The sequence below is a fragment of the Physeter macrocephalus genome, chromosome 18 (genome assembly GCF_002837175.3).
Source record: "Physeter macrocephalus isolate SW-GA chromosome 18, ASM283717v5, whole genome shotgun sequence".
In the NCBI taxonomy this organism is placed as follows: Eukaryota; Metazoa; Chordata; class Mammalia; order Artiodactyla; family Physeteridae; genus Physeter; species Physeter macrocephalus.
In genome coordinates, this window is record NC_041231.1 from 84,558,070 (window position 1) to 84,574,004 (window position 15,935).

A 15,935-nucleotide genomic window follows, 5' to 3' on the forward strand; every position below is an offset into this window, starting at 1 on the left:
TAAATCACTGAGATGATGTGAGAATTAAATTTTTTAAAGATGTATAAAAAAGCCCTAGTATAATTAATTCATGGTAGAAAGTAAAATACTTAAATTTGTTCAATAAATTTTAGTAATTTTTATTGTGGCATGGTTGGTACTGTTACAAGAACTATTGAGGTACATAAAGAAGGACTGCTTATAAGAACTGCAGTGGAGCATGAATTAATGCAGAATTTCAGGATGATAGTTGACTTTTGAATTCCATTCTAAATCTGAGATATTACATTTACATTAATGTGTAATATTTATCTTAAAATAGAATTACATGTTAAATTATATGATTATATCAAAGGATGCAACTCATAGCTTTTCCAAAGTGTTCTATTTCCTGAACACTCTGTAATGTATTCATTAGCAAGTTCTTCTTATATCTTTTCTTAGAATAAAGCAAAAGATGTTGAATAATAAGGAGACACATCCCCAATAAAATGTGGAAATCAAAATGGAACGCAGAAGTAAGGGGTTGAACACATTTTCACATAAAATATTCGTTATTCTAAGGCAGAGTTGCTGTGCCAAAGGGTGACTTTGAGTCCTTTATCCACCTCTCAGCTCCCTGCACATTTGGCTTTGGACAGTTGGCCTTCCCACCTTGTTACATTATGTGCTCTACAAAGGTACCTTCAAGACCCTCCACTCCACATAAATCGTCTCCTCTAAGCCCTTTCTCTAAGTGTTTTCTGGAGGTGCCACTAAACTCAGTGACAGCACCAGAAGACAGACCTGAAAAACCTTTTCACTCAGGTTAAATTATTGACTAACTTTAAATTTCCTTTAGTTTATCAGGGACATCTCGACCTGTAAGGAGGTACAGACTACTCTCCAATCAACAGCTATAATTCTGTCACATCATCCGTTACCAGGGGATGCTGTTCCTTGAGGAGTCTACAGAATCACAGCATTTTTCAGTATTGAAATAACTGAAAGATCACAGTGCCTTCATTTCAACTGTAGAGGTTAAGTAATTTCCCCAAATCTACAACACTAAGTTACGGTGCAATAAGGACTGGATAAAAGGTCTCCAAGTTAAATGATTAACTTGCAATCATTTTCTCTCCAGCAACTCAACTCCTAAACACAATCACACATACATTTGTCAAAATAGCTTTGTCTCAAGCAGAGAGGAATGAACGCTTCTAAAAGGCTCAAACGTGTGACACGTCACTGACCAGCATGGAGCTGGCTCACAATAGGGGCCCAGTTAAAATGTTTCAGATGCAGCTGGATCAAACCTCTAAAGCACTAAATTAAAACAAACCTTTTAGTGAGGGAAATTCTAAGTTTCAGAAGGGGACCTTCCTACTGAATCTCTGACCAGTCACTGATGATGCTTCTCGTCTGTGATGCTGATTGGTTCTCTAACACTGAGATCACCCAATCCAGAATCAAATACTGAATTCCTTGGTTGGTGTCACTTGGATGGAGGAGGGTCACAGTACCCATATGAGTGGGGCTTTCCTGTCCCCCTCACACCCTGTCCTCTCCTGTTCTCCAGCATGGTGTCTCTGTATTTCTCCGGAGGCTCCTGGATGGCAGCTCTGACAGTGATACTGATGGTGCTGAGCCCTCCCCTGGCCTGGACCAAGGAGACCCAACGTAAGTGTATACCTTGGATGGTGAGCTATCATAGGGTGGGGGAAGGAAGGTACTTAGTTTTGTCACTGTGTCCAGGCCATGTCCCTTAAAAATTGTGATATATTCTTCAGTGACCAGCTATCTTTACCATAGGGATCCCCAATTCTTTCCGCAACAAAAGGTGTCTAGATATTTGTCCTCTCTATGAGAGCTGCCTCAGGGTCTTCCATATGTATAAGACATTTTTTTTCTCAATTCTCCTCCAATAAAACCTCCCTTGCATCCCATTCTTTCATTATCTTAAGAGGATTTAGAAATAAAGATAATTCCCCATTTGGCATTTCCCTTTATTATGTTGAGTTATGCCAGGAAAAGGGAAAGTTTCTCTGAGAATTTTATGGGATATCACAAGAAATTAGAAAGATCCCTCCTAGAAGATCCTGTGTTATATTCTCAAGAGGATCTGTGATGTTGGTGCCTCTCTCTAATATGTGAGAATGTATCAAAGGGCCTTCCCCCATATCTTTTCTTTCTCCTGAACCCCAATGTTTAAAATGCCTGTATCCCTGCCCTGGAGGTTCTCTGACAGAAGTTGGGATTCGTTTTCTCTCTATTTCTCCTGGGTAAAGCACCCTGGAGCTGAAACGACTCTTAGGAATCCTTAGTACTTGAAATGACTCTTTAGTTAAGGAGCATCCATGGGGTGTTCTTTGATGACTTAAAGAACTTAGGACATCTTCTGAAAACCTGACACAGGTTAGTGTTCACTGTGATTCTATTTTGAACCTTTCTAGATGATTAGTTTCTCCTACATCTCCCCGTTCTTTGGCCTGAGCATATGAGAAAAGATTCAACTAGTAGAGGATAAATTATAGGTTCATTCACTGTGCTGTCTATGTTCCTTAATTAGCCATGTTTGGCTACCTCTCCTTCAAGTTTGTCCCTATTTTTCCCCAGCTATGTCATCAGCATTACTGAAAGTGCCCACGTTTGCACAGACCCCCAGCACTATAATAGATCTATTGGATGAGCTAAAACTTATGAAATTTTCCCTCTTGCTTAAAATCACCTTTTTCTTTCCTGTGAATGCCTCTTACAACTAGTAGAAGAAGAAAGAGGAAGTTTGTCTGAATTTGTCATAGGAAGTGAAAGGGATATAATGTGTCATCAGAATAAAAGAGTGTTGGAGCTGGAGCCCCTTCTTGCTTTCCAAGATCCTCACAATAACCAATTCCCCAAACCATGAGTTCATTCATTTAGACCACAAATGTTTATTTGAGCAGCTATTATATACTGGGCTCTGTCTAGACTCAGAAGTCTATATGAATAAAAGCTAGAAAAGTCCCAATTATCATGGAACTTACCTAATGACAGGAGAGAAAGATAACAACCCAATTAACAGAGCAGTAAGTGTTCTGAAAAACATATATCAGGGCTATGGAACAGAGAAAATGGGATTCACTTGACTTCGGTTCAAGTGGCTAGGGAGGTCTCCCTGAGAAAGTGACCTTTAGTTGAAACATGAGTGATGAGAAGGAGGCAGTTATGGAAAGGATGCAAGGGAACAGGGAAAGAACAAAGTGTGGGAAGATATTTGCTGTGTTTAAGGGACAGAAAAAGGCTAGCGTGGCTGAAACAGAGCAAGCAAGTTAGCACATGAAATAAAATGAGGTCGGAGAGGAAATCAGGAGCCAAATCATTTTGGCCCTGATGGCTAAGGTAAGATTTTTGAATTTTATTGAAAAAGATATGTGAAGCTACTGAGGGGTTACAAGGAGTGTCAGTTTATGTTTATTAAAAAAACAATTCTAGCTACCATGTGGAGATTGGATTGTACGGATTCATCAGGGAGACCTTTTAGGATCACGGTAGAATTCTCCAGGGAAGACGTGCTTGTGGCCTCATTTAGTGTAGTAGTGACAAAGACAGTAATAAAGAGAAAGGCAACAGATTTGAAATAGATATTTGTATGACTTGTTAATAAATTATATTAGGAAGGGGTAGAAAATTAAGCTTATCCCTCAGGATTTTGTCTTGAATTACTGGAATAAACATAATGGTGCTGCTTATTGAGGTAGGGAAGACTATGGGAGGAAAAAATTTGAGGTGGGTGGTTAGGAATAAAAGTTTTGTTTAAGTTTAAAATGATTTTTTGACATTTATGTGGAGCTGTCAAGAGGCCAATTGAATTTATGAGACTGGAATTCAGGGGGAGACCAGGGCTGGAGACATATATGTTGCAGTCATTGACAACTGTGTTACATTTCAGGAAAGCAGAAGAGGTTGCACATAAAGAAGGAGTGTCGGGGTGCGTAGTAGAAGGCAAAGAGAGGGCCAGGGTCAGTAAGTCAGCAAAGGGGAGTGGGAAGGAGTACCAGTGATAGTGACAAAAACCAAGAGCATGTGATGCAGAGAGTGAGGGAACTTAGATTTTTCAAGGATGGAGAGAGTGGCGATTTGTGGTGAGTATGACAAAGAGGTGGGTGAAATGAGAAAACATGACAGAGAAGTGAGCACTGGGTATGGTGGACCTGACGTTTGCTGCCAGTGGAGTATACAAGACAGGAGCTAGATTGGATCATTTGAGGAGAGAATGGGAGCTGAAGAACTGAGGAATGGATTACAGATGACTCTTTTGAATAGCTGGCCTCAGGGATAGACTGTGCTCTAGCATAAGGGAATCCGCTGGACCTAAAGTATAAAAACAAGAGACTGATGAGAAGCTGGGAAAACCTGAGAATCAGACATGTTTAGTTAGTCATCAGCAAGGAAGCATTAGAGTGCCCTTGAATACCAAGGTTATGCAAAACAACATTAATTAATACAGCCAGTATTTATTCGTGTCCTAGAATACACCAGTTATTTTACTCTAAGTGGTAATGTTGGAGTAACAAACCAAACAAATCTGGTTTCTGTCAACGTGGAGCCTCATAACATTTTGCAGCTACTCTGTACCAGGCCTATAAATTTCAGTATGTAATTCTTATAACTATCCTATCATATCTGTAGCAATTAAAAACATATACATCACATGGAAGCAACCTAAGAATCCATCGACAGATGAATGGATAAAGAAGATGTGGCACATATATACAATGGAATATTACTCAGCCATAAAAGAAACAAAATTGAGTTATTTGTAGTGAGGTGGATGGACCTAGAGTCTGTCATGCAGGACGAAGTAAGTCAGAAAGAGAAAAACAAATACCATATGCTAATGCATATATATGGAATCTAAAAAAAAAATGCTTCTTATGAACCTAGGGGCAGGACAGGAATAAAGATGCAGATGTAGAGAATGGACTTGAGGACATAGGGCAGGGGAAGGGTAAGCTGGGACGAAGTGAGAGAGTAGCATGGACATATATACACTACCAAATGTAAAATAGATAGTTAGTGGGAAGGAGCTGCACAGCACAAGGAGATCAGCTCTGTGCTTTGTGACCACCTAGATGGGTGGGATAGGGAGGGTGGCAGGGAGACACAACAGGGAGGGGATATGGGGATATATGTATACGTATATCTGATTCACTTTGTTATACAGCAGAGACTAACACAACATTGTAAAGCAATTATACTCCAATAAAGATGTTAAAAAAAAACCCAAAACATATATATCTATGGAGTCTAAAATTCAAAAAGTTTGAGTTATTTACCCAGTGCCACACTGTTAGTTCTAGAACTTAGATTATATTATCAAGTCTGAGTATATAGAAATTCCCTTTCTTCTAAGTCAGCATACCCCATTTGTGTTAGATTTATATATACCACATTATTATATATAAAATGTTCTGCTCTTATTTGCTCAAAATGGTAATTAGTGATTAAATTAATTGAAGAGAATTGCCAAATGATGATGAAGATATTACTTGCTTTAGGAAGTTAAGGAATAGAAAGATCTTGTGAGCTTGCTTTCATAGGGTTATAAAAATGAAAATGTTGGGCTTCCCTGGTGGCGCAGTGGTTGAGAGTCCGCCTGCAGATGCAGGGAACACGGGTTCGTGCCCCGGTCCGGGAATATCCCACGTGCCGCGGAGCGGCTAGGCCCGTGAGCCATGGCCACTGAGCCTGCGCGTCCGGAGCCTATGCCCCGCAACGGGAGAGACCACAGCAGTGAGAGGCCCGCGTACCGCAAAAAAATAATAATAATAAATTTAAAAAATAAAAATGTCAATATATTTATTATTTATTATATGATCAGCACTAGGAAGTTCCAATCTTTAATTTCACACTTAAAAATATACTGTGAGGGATATACTATCATCAAATCTGTTTTGGAGATCAAGAAAAAAGGCTCATGGATGCTAAAACTGACCTAAGTAGAAGAGCTCCTCTTCAAATTCAGAAGTTCTGATTCTACAGCTTGGGATTCTAAATACCATTAGTGGATAGTGGCTTGATTGTGTCTGAATTACTGACAAAATTTCTGATGTTCATATGCACAGTGTGTGTCTCGGGCATGTGTGTGTGTGTGTGTGTGTGTGTGTGTGTGTGTGTGGAGGGGTGCTGCAAGGGCTGCTAGATCCAATACAAAAGAGACATACCTACTGTATAGCACAGGGAACTCTGCTCAATGTTATGTGGCAGCCTGGATGGGAGGGGCGTTTGGGGGAGAATGGATACATGTATATGTATGGCTGAGTCTCTTTGCTGTGCACGTGAAACTATCACAAATTGTTAATCGGCTATACTCTTATATAAAATAAAAAGTTAAATAAATAAAATAGTAAAATAAAAAATAAGATGTAAATGTCTCTTTTTTGTTGTTGACAAAAAAGAGACATTTACAAAAAAAGAGACATTTACATTCATTCTGCATTTATTAGTTGAAAAGTCCATATGTGTTCACACTTTCTGCAGCCTGCCATGGGCATGTGTTAAAGAATACAAAGAAGAAGTATTGAATATCCTCCTCCTTCTGAGGCTACATTAGCAAGTTGGGCTAAGGTTGCCAAATTAAATACAGGATGCTCAGTTAAATCTGAAGTTCTGATAAACAACAGTAATTTATCAAAATCGAAATTTCACTGCGAATCCTGTATTTTTATTTGCTAAATCTGGCAACCTTAAGTTGGGGACAAGAACTGGACAAACACTGCTAACCATACAAGCTACAGTGAACAGTAACTTCACACATTTTAATTTTCTAACGTTGTTGTCATGTGTCCATAAGATACTTGAATAGTAAAATAGACCTGGTCTGACCCAGAGTACCTTTCTTTCTGCCGTCATTTCTAGGTGATGGTCTCTACTTAAAGTCTGGGGACCTGCTCATTTTTTGTAAACTGTCGATATGAGAATATCATCTTCTTAGTTTCTCCCCTTCTGAGGAGATTTGACTACAGAAACAAGTTCTACATCTGGCCAAGGGTGGTAATTTGATGCCTACTTGTACTGTTGGAACTAGGAGACAAAGTTAGAAAATGAAATCGTTGAGGCATGAACAGGAATAAGGTGTCTGTGGCTGTAATTTACTACTACAGGTAAGTAGTGGACCAGAGGCAGAGACATTAAGAAAAAAGATGACGTGAAGGATCAACTATGACTTTGCAATTGGTTGGCAAGCAAAGAAATAAATAAGCCTTTGGTCCTGAACAAATTAATTGTCCTGGAAAAACAGCTCTTCAGTGGGTCCGGATTCTTAAAAAATATTAATTTCGGTGGGACCAAGATTTTCAACAAATGTAATGTCGGCTGCCGCTTGGGGCTGAGGCCTGACTGAGCAGCAGTGTCTCCCGCAGAGAACTTCCTGTACCAGTTTAAGCCCTACTGTTACTTCACCAACGGCACGGAGCGGGTGCGGTTCGTGACCAGAGACATCTATAACCGGGAGGAGCACGTGCGCTTCGACAGCGACGTGGGCGAGTACCGGGCGGTGACCGAGCTGGGCCGGCCGGACGCCGAGTACTGGAACAGCCAGAAGGACATCCTGGAGCGGACACGGGCCGCGGTGGACACGTACTGCAGACACAACTACGGGGTTGTGGAGAGCTTCACGGTGCAGCGGCGAGGTGAGCGCGGGGCCGGGCGGCCAGCGGGCGGGGGCGCAGTGCGTGTGAGTGTGTGTTTGAGACAGAGACAGAGAGACACAGAGACGGGGACACAGGAGACTGCGTTCGGGGAGCGGGGGCTGTGTAGGACTGTGAGCCAGTACAAGTTAGGCGGGTTCCTGGGAGAGCCTGTTGTCTGGAGACAGTGTGTGATTTTGTCAGTGACTGTGAGAGGGGAGAGAGCGTGTGTGGTGTGGGGAGGCCCGCGGGGGAGGGGAGGTGTGGCGGGAGGGGTGCAGGAGGGAGGCTCCGGGCGTCCTTGGTGGTCCCTGTGGGGGAGGGGAGGGGAGGGGAGGGGAGGGGAGGAAACCCCGACTGGGGGGGGCGGTTAGAGATGCGGGAGGGACTTCAAGGGGTCTATGGTTGGGGGAAGGTTTGGGGGAGGAGAGGTGAGGAAAGCGAAAGGATTGGGAGCCTGTGAGGAGAAGAGTCACAGCGTGCTCTGGGCACACCCCCTCTTAACTCCTGACACCCCAGAAATAAGTGTGCCGCGTCTGTCTGTGTGCAGGAGCACTTCACTGAGAAAAAGGTGTCAGACTACTTTTTGACAGGTGCGGGCAGGGGAGCCTCTGCGGCTCCTCTGATCTCTCTGAAGCTTACTTCAGGTCTAAATTTGTTGCTTTTTTTCTCCTTAGTATATATATTTTACATAGTTGAAATGATTGTGAAATCAACTTTTTGAATTATAATTTTGTTACTTAATATGCTGTTACTATTTTTTATAATGCTAGTAGTATTTGAGTAGTTACATATTATCCTTTTTATACTTGTAACAATTTACCTCATTTTACTTTACATTCCCCTTTATTAGATCTTTTTTCAACATTACCAAACAGTTGAAAATTTATATCTCTTTGTTTTTATTTAAAATTTCTTTGATTTCTAAGGTTCTTGAACATTTTTCACATACTTACTGGCTAACCTTTGTTATGGCTCTAAGAATTTATCTATTGTCGACTATCTCTGGGGTCCTGGTGGTTTTCTCGGTGATTATACGGGTTCTGTATGCATTAAGATTAACAAGTTGCTGACATTTGATTTAGCTTTTTCTCCAGTTTGTGGTTTATGTTTTGATTCTGTTCATTATATTCCAAGTTAGGAATTTAAACATTTTTATTTAATGAAATATACTGCAAAATTGTTAGTGATGGTTTACCATCAATCTTAAATCTACCACTTTGCATTATTGTAAAAATGTTTTTCCCCCCAGGTTTCTCTTTTGCAAATAATAATTGTGTTTATTGTGGCTGGTGGTGTCAAGGATTGTCTCAGGAACTAAGCACACATATTAATGAGTCTCAGACCCTGCCCTGAACTGAAATGTCAGCTTAAAAAAAAGACAATTTTAAAATGATACAATTCCAGTAATAGGTCTGCTTGTTTTGCAAAGCAGAGGAACTGATCAGCTGAGTGTAATAATAAGCTTTTGTTTTGTTTTGTTTTGTTTTTAATGAATGACTTTACTTGGTCTTTTCTCTCCCCTTCAGGAATCATGCTTTCCTTGGGACTCAACTCAGAGTTCAAGAATCACCTTTGTCTATTCCTGCTTCCCAGGGTAGAACCCTTTCTGTGGTGTTCTAAGGTGTGAGTGTAGCAGTCCCAGGATTTTATCCTCTGTCTCCCCATCTACCCCAAGCTGTCCCCTAATTTATCCACACTGCTTTGAGTCATATTTTCTCTCCAAGTAAATGAAGATAGTAAATAGCTAACATATATTAAAGACTAAGTTCCAGCCATCGTTTCACATACTTTAGGTACATTAATCCTCACATAACCCTAAGAGGTAAGTTGGTATTATTATCCCCCTTTACAGGTGAGCAACCTGAGGCACAGAGGAATTTTAAAACTCACCCAGGATCAATCAGTAAGAGGAAGAGCCTGGATCTGAACTCAGGCACCCTGGCTCCAGAAATCATGCTATTAATAATACACTATATACTGTGCAAAGATTTGTAAACACATCAATTCAACAATGAATAACTCTTTCATGCTATGAAAAAACAAAACAATAGAAAACAAATTTCCTGAACATCTGTCAGATCTAATGGGCCCATACTGTAAGCATTAAAGTCAAGTCTTATGGCACCAATTTCTGTTGGGCTACATGGCCAGCTTTCAGGGAGGCCTGCCGGAGACTGAAGACTGGGACTAGAGACTGGGGACAGAAAGGCAGCCAACCAACGAGACTTACTCTGTCTCCCTCACTTATCCCCTCTACCTTTTTCTCTCCTAGTGGCGCCTACAGTGACTGTGTATCCTGCAAAGACACAGCCCCTGCAGCACCACAACCTCCTGGTCTGCTCTGTGAATGGTTTCTATCCAGGCCACATTGAAGTCAGGTGGTTCCGGAACGGCCAGGAAGAGGAGGCGGGGGTGGTCTCCACAGGCCTGATCCCTAATGGAGACTGGACCTTCCAGACCATGGTGATGCTTGAAACAGTCCCTCAGAGTGGAGAGGTCTACACCTGCCACGTGGAGCACCCCAGCTGGACCAGCCCTGTCACAGTGGAATGGAGTGAGAAGCTTTCTGGCCTCATAAGTTCCTCAGCCACCAAGGAGGGGGCTTGCTTACCCCTGAGTGTCAGGTTTCTCCTCTCCCCACAGCAACTGTTCATTTGCTGTATTCTCTCCTATCCTTCAGCTGAGGTTAGGAGGGTAGTCATGTGAATATCCTGTGATAGAAATCCTCTGATATTTATAGATATCCTGTGATAGTTTGTACAAAGACCTGTACCCCCTGAGAAGGCAGTTATGCGTGACAAGCAGAATAGAGGTGTCCCTGTTTTGAGCCTCCATGAAATCTCAGGTCATGTTCACTACATGACCCTGGGCACCAGTCCACTGCCTCAGGCTGGGCTCGTACTTCTGACACTGTTGCTCTGAGATGTTCACTGTGATCTGAGAAGGGGCACATCCTCTACAATGTAGGGACCTTCCTGACATGAGGGGAGTGCAACCTCAATTCTGCCTTTTATTAGCTCTGTCACCCTAGACAAGCTACATAATATCATTGAGTCCCAGGCTCCTCACCCATCAGATGTTGTAGTCATGGCCTTATGTCAGGGCTGTGATATTTAAATGAGTTCAGTGTCTTAACCTTGTAGCTACTCTGTATTTTTAACCTCTTTTCCAGAAATGACCAATCATTCTAGTTCTTCCAGGGAAGCCTTCTTTCCCCATTCTCAAAGATCTCAATCTCAGAATCTCAATTAGAGAAGTTGGATTTGGGATAAGAATCACTAAAACTAGCTTCTTTTCTCAGGGGCACAGTCTGAATCTGCTCAGAGCAAGATGCTGAGTGGAATCGGGGCCTTTGTTCTGGGTCTGCTCTTCCTTGGGGTGGGGCTGTTCGTCTACTTCAGGAATCAGAAAGGTAAGGAACCTGTTGGCAGCTGAGATGCCCCACAGACTTTTTTGGAGGAAGAAAGATGGTTTTGCTCAAGTTTGTTCTCTGTATATCAGTGACCCTGTATAAAACTTTTATTTCCCCTTTATTGACCTCAAATTTCTGGAAATCCAGAAATCAATAGTTCATGGTTACTTATGGTTGAAAAATAAGAGGTGATGGCCTGTAGAGATAAAAGAAGAGTTAACATGCATGGAGATTTTGGGTGGAGATCCTGGGGCAAATGCCGGAAGAGACACAAAGGCCGATGAAATTACGCTGGATTTGTGTGACAGAAACTTCATGGATCACATGCTCCTAGTGTCTGCTCTCCTGTCTACCCTGGCATTAGGGGATATGTGTTGTGGTGTAGAGAAATATCAGGTGGGGGCCTGGGGCTGGGGACAGAATTCCTTCCATATCGTTTAAATATATATCTTCTCTTCTCTTTCCCAGGACACTCTGGACTTCAGCCAACAGGTAATGCCCTTTAATCCTCTTTTAGAGATAGATTTGGTCTCCTAGAACTGGTTGTAGAGATGACAAGACAGGAGACAGACATAACGGGAAAGACTTTGAATTCTAAACTTCTTCTTGCCACTTAACAAAAGGCCAGTTCTCTAAAGTAGCTTTGGCTCAGGGAGATCTAGGAATTTTTTTTCCCCTTCTTACAGTACTGCTTTAACATGAGACCCTGGGAGAGGGGGAAAGAAGCTGCTTGTAGAATTAGCTTGTAGTAAAAACAACGCTATCTTCTGTCTTCTGCAGGACTCCTAAACTGAAGTGAAGATAATGACACTCATAAGAGAAAGAACCTCCTGGTTCAGCTACTTTGCAGCATGAAAGTGTTTCCTGTTGGGCTTTTAATCCACAAAGAGAGTACTTTCTCAAGATCTGGTTTGCTCCTGCAGAAAATCTCCTCCCTGATGGCTTCCTCAGCCCCTGCCCCTTGACCTGGAAATCCAGAATATTGAAGGCAGTATCCTATCTTCATTCTTTCCTTGTCCTTTTTATATTCAAGCCTTATGGCCTCCCTTTCATCTGAACACATCTTTAGCCCACATTTCTTTACGAAGTTTTGCTCAAATAAACGTGGAGTGAGAAGCATCTGCCTGATACAGTTTCAAGGACAAACGTAGGCAAAAAAGAAAAAAGAGAGAGAGAGAGAGAAAGGGAGTGTCTGGTGGGGAGGGTGGGCAGGGAGAGGGTGAGAATTTCCTCCTCTATCCTTCCTGAGTTCCTGTGGCTAGACTATTAATAAAATTGATGCAAGACAGATTAGCAAGAGAAAAAGAAACAAATTTTAATTCACGTGCATGGAGGTCTCTAGAAATAGGACCTAAGAAGTGGCCAAAGAAGGTAGCTTTTATGCTTTTTAGACAAAGAAACAATAAGTTTGTGAGTAATTGACAGGACAAAGAAACTTAGGTTTTGGGTGCTCTAATAGTGAAGAATCTAACCAAAGTTTGGGCTTGAGGTAGTATCAATAAATTAAAGACGCAACAAGGTTTGTTTATATAGGTTTCTTGGTCTGAGTTCCTGTCTCTGGTGATAAGTGTGTCATACCTCCAGATGCAGGGAGTGCATCTTTCACATGAGAGATTATTTCCTGCTTTCAGGGAGACAGAAGGAGAGTCAGAGTGTCCCTCTTGCATTGGCCATTTCTTAAGTAACTTTAGTTCAAAATAATCAACATGCCATTGTGACATATTTGGGAACAGCCTTCCCTGAGCCCCAACAAGAGGTTTTCAATAATAGTTTTTATTTTTATTCCTGAATTTTGGTCACATGTGGGTCTGGTAGGTTTCTTTGCTTCATTCTCTGTTTTATCTTGAGTTTTCTGTATTCTGTAATCAGGAATATTTAGCTGAGATAGTAGCCAGTTTTGGGAAATGAAGTAATACACTTCTAGATAATCCATGGCTTATCAAAGAATAAATCAGATGAGAAATTATAAAACTATAGGAATGTTAAAATAGATTTTCAGTACATGTGATACGCAACCAAAGGAATCTCCAGAGGGAAATTTATAGATTTAAATGCTTATATTTTAAAAGGAAAAATATATAAAAATCAGAGACCTAAACTTTTATCTTAATCATCTAGGAAAAGTAAATTTAACTTGAAAAATAGAGGAAAGGAAATAATAAATGTAAAAGAGAAAATACAATTGAAAATAAATGCAGGGCTTCCCTGGTGGCGCAGTGGTTGAGAGTCCGCCTGCCGATGCAGGGCACGCGGGTTCGTGCCCCGGTCCGGGAGGATCCCACGTGCCGCGGAGCGGCTGGGCCCGTGAGCCATGGCCGCTGGGCCTGCGCGTCCGGAGCCTGTGCTCCGCAACGGGAGAGGCCACAGCAAAAAAAAAAAAAGAAAAAAGAAAAAAGAAAATAAATGCATAATAAAGAAAATTAACAAAACTCGACGGTTTTCTTTCTTTTTTTTCACTTTTTAAATAAATCACCTACAAGATTGCTAAAGAAGAAAAAAATCTAAATTACAAATTATTAACACCTGGAATGTAAAAGATAATATTCCTAAAGATCCTACAGGCATTAAAAATATACTAAGAAGATATTATAAAGAATTTTATGCCAGTAGATTGGATATTTTAGATGAAATCCATTGAAAAACACTAAATTTCATGATCTATTTCTGTGTAATAAATCATCCCCAAACTTAGTGGCTTAAAACTGTAGCTATTTGATGACTTTTCACAATTCTAAGAGTTGGTTGAGCTTAGTGGGTGGTTTTCATGGAGGGTCTCTCACATGGCTGCAGTCAGACAGTAGCTGGGGCTGGTGTCCTCTGGAGGCTCATCTGGGACACTGAGACACTCTCTCCCTCTGCATGAAGTTCCAGTGCCTCTAACGTGGGCTATGTGGTCCCATCAGCTGTGAAGACAAGCCTGATGCCTCAGGACTCCCAAGAGAGGAAAGTAAAAGCTACAAGACTTCTTCAAACTTAGCCTCAGAACTTGTGTGGAGTATTTTCCATCACATTATAATGGTCTAAGTGAGTATAGGGTCTGTCCAGATTTAAGGGGAGGGGATATACAATCTACGTCTCCATGAGATAAATGCAAATAATTTGTACCCTTCTTTAATCTACCCCATATAATTTACCAAAACTGACTCAAAATAGACAATCTGTATAGTGGTACATCTGATAAAGAAATTTAGATCATCCGTCAATTGAAATCCAAGGCCCCGTTTGCTTCAATGTTAAATCTTACTAAAGTTTTCCAATCCATCTGAAATTGGGTTTTATTGAAATTTGAGTAGGTGTCACATTAAATTTCCTTAAATGGACCTTCAAATGACCTAGCAGCATTTATTGAAAAGACCTTCTTTCCCCCATTGCTCTGCAGTGTCACCATAGACCAGAGCATTGCATTTGTGAGGGGATCTGTTTCTAGAATTTCTCTTTTGTTCTGTTGTGCAGTTTGTCTATACTTGAGCCAACACCACACTATATCAATTAATATATCACACAATGTTAACTCATATAGCTTTCATTATCTTGTGCTGAATTTCTTCCAGGTTTTTTTTTTCTAATTTTTCAAAATTTTCTTGGCTAATCTAAGACTATAGTATTTACATGTGAATTTTTAAATTCAGCTTGGCAATCCTCCCACACCACCACCACCATTGCCAAAGACAACAAGAAAACCCCAAAACAGTGAAGAAACAAAACAAAACTAGCAAGGAAGCCAGCAAACAAAATTCCTTGCCATGATGTTAATGAGATTTTTACTGAATTTAGATTAACTTAGAGAGAACTGACATCTTTAAAATATTTACTCTTATGATTGATCTCCAAACTTTGTATTCTCATCATTTATGTAGTTCTATTAATTTCTCTTAATGATGATTTGTAGTTTTCACTATAGAAATCTCACTCATCTTTTATTAGATTTATTCCTTGATAATTGACATTTTTTGATGCTATTGCAAATGGGATCATTTTCTTGATTCCAAGGAATGCTCCCCCTGCAAAAAAAAACCCACTGCTACAACTAATAAGGAAGTTCATCAAGGTTGCAGATTTCAAAATCAACCCAAAAAATCGATTTGTATTCTATATATGGCAATGAAGGCATTAAACAAAAATTAAGTATACAATATCATTTACAATCTGGTAAACTGAGGCCCACCAAAATTTTTTCAAGACTTTATTTGAGGGAATATCAACTCAAATCCAGCAGTGCCAAACCGAAAGTGGTTAGGAGCACTCCACCAACACAAGCTGGGGGAAAGACTTTTATAAAAATGAGGCAGAAGGAAAGAAAGAAAATTATTTGATTGGCTATAACTTAAGTGGCCGCCTTACTTGCAAAAGCCTAGTTGGGTGTTTGTGACTGGTTGCTCTTAAATTCGTTTTCTGGGATACGAGTGCATTAACGGATATTAGATCTGGCTTGGGTTTGGGTTTGCTTATGCAGGCTACCAAGGCATTCGAGCCATCTCAGTCTAATGGCCTCCTTGTATAATTACTTCAGCAATTCCCCTCTTTTGGTCATCCTTTCATGTGTTTGTTATTAGCACACTCTCAGTTATCATCAGGGTGACTTGTTTCGCTGTGAAACTTATAGGTTATGAAATCACTTTTGAAGAAGGTTTTTGCTGTTCATCTCATTGTTCATCTTGCTTCTGTTTCTCAAAGCACAGTGAGACAATCTGATGTATTAATGTGAACACCTATAAAATTAATGTGAACACCTATAAAACCCTTGAGAGAACACAGCTCGTCAGGGAGACAACAATGATGGCTATCAGAAGGAAAATACCAAGAGACTGAAATATGCATCTATTCAGAGGCCCCATGAACCAAACCATTCTGTACCAAATAAATAAAAGAATGTACATGAAGAGGCACTAATCTCT

General features: G+C 40.7%; 1 protein-coding gene across 2 annotated transcripts; it reads left to right on the forward strand.

The window, feature by feature from the left end:
• Positions 1-1,482: 1,482 nt before the first annotated feature.
• Positions 1,483-12,157, forward strand: LOC102973764 (DLA class II histocompatibility antigen, DR-1 beta chain). 2 transcript variants are annotated; one of them, XM_024121957.3, is made up of 6 exons: positions 1,483-1,638; positions 7,347-7,628; positions 9,901-10,182; positions 10,930-11,040; positions 11,509-11,532; positions 11,821-12,157. In XM_024121957.3, exons 1-6 carry the CDS (start codon positions 1,539-1,541, stop codon positions 11,832-11,834), a joined length of 813 nt encoding a protein of 270 aa, XP_023977725.1. In that variant the 5' UTR covers positions 1,483-1,538; the 3' UTR covers positions 11,835-12,157. The 2 variants fall into 2 exon arrangements, with proteins under 2 accessions (XP_023977725.1, XP_023977726.1); XM_024121958.3 differs by having other exon boundaries at positions 1,484-1,638; positions 7,359-7,628.
• Positions 12,158-15,935: the final 3,778 nt, after the last annotated feature.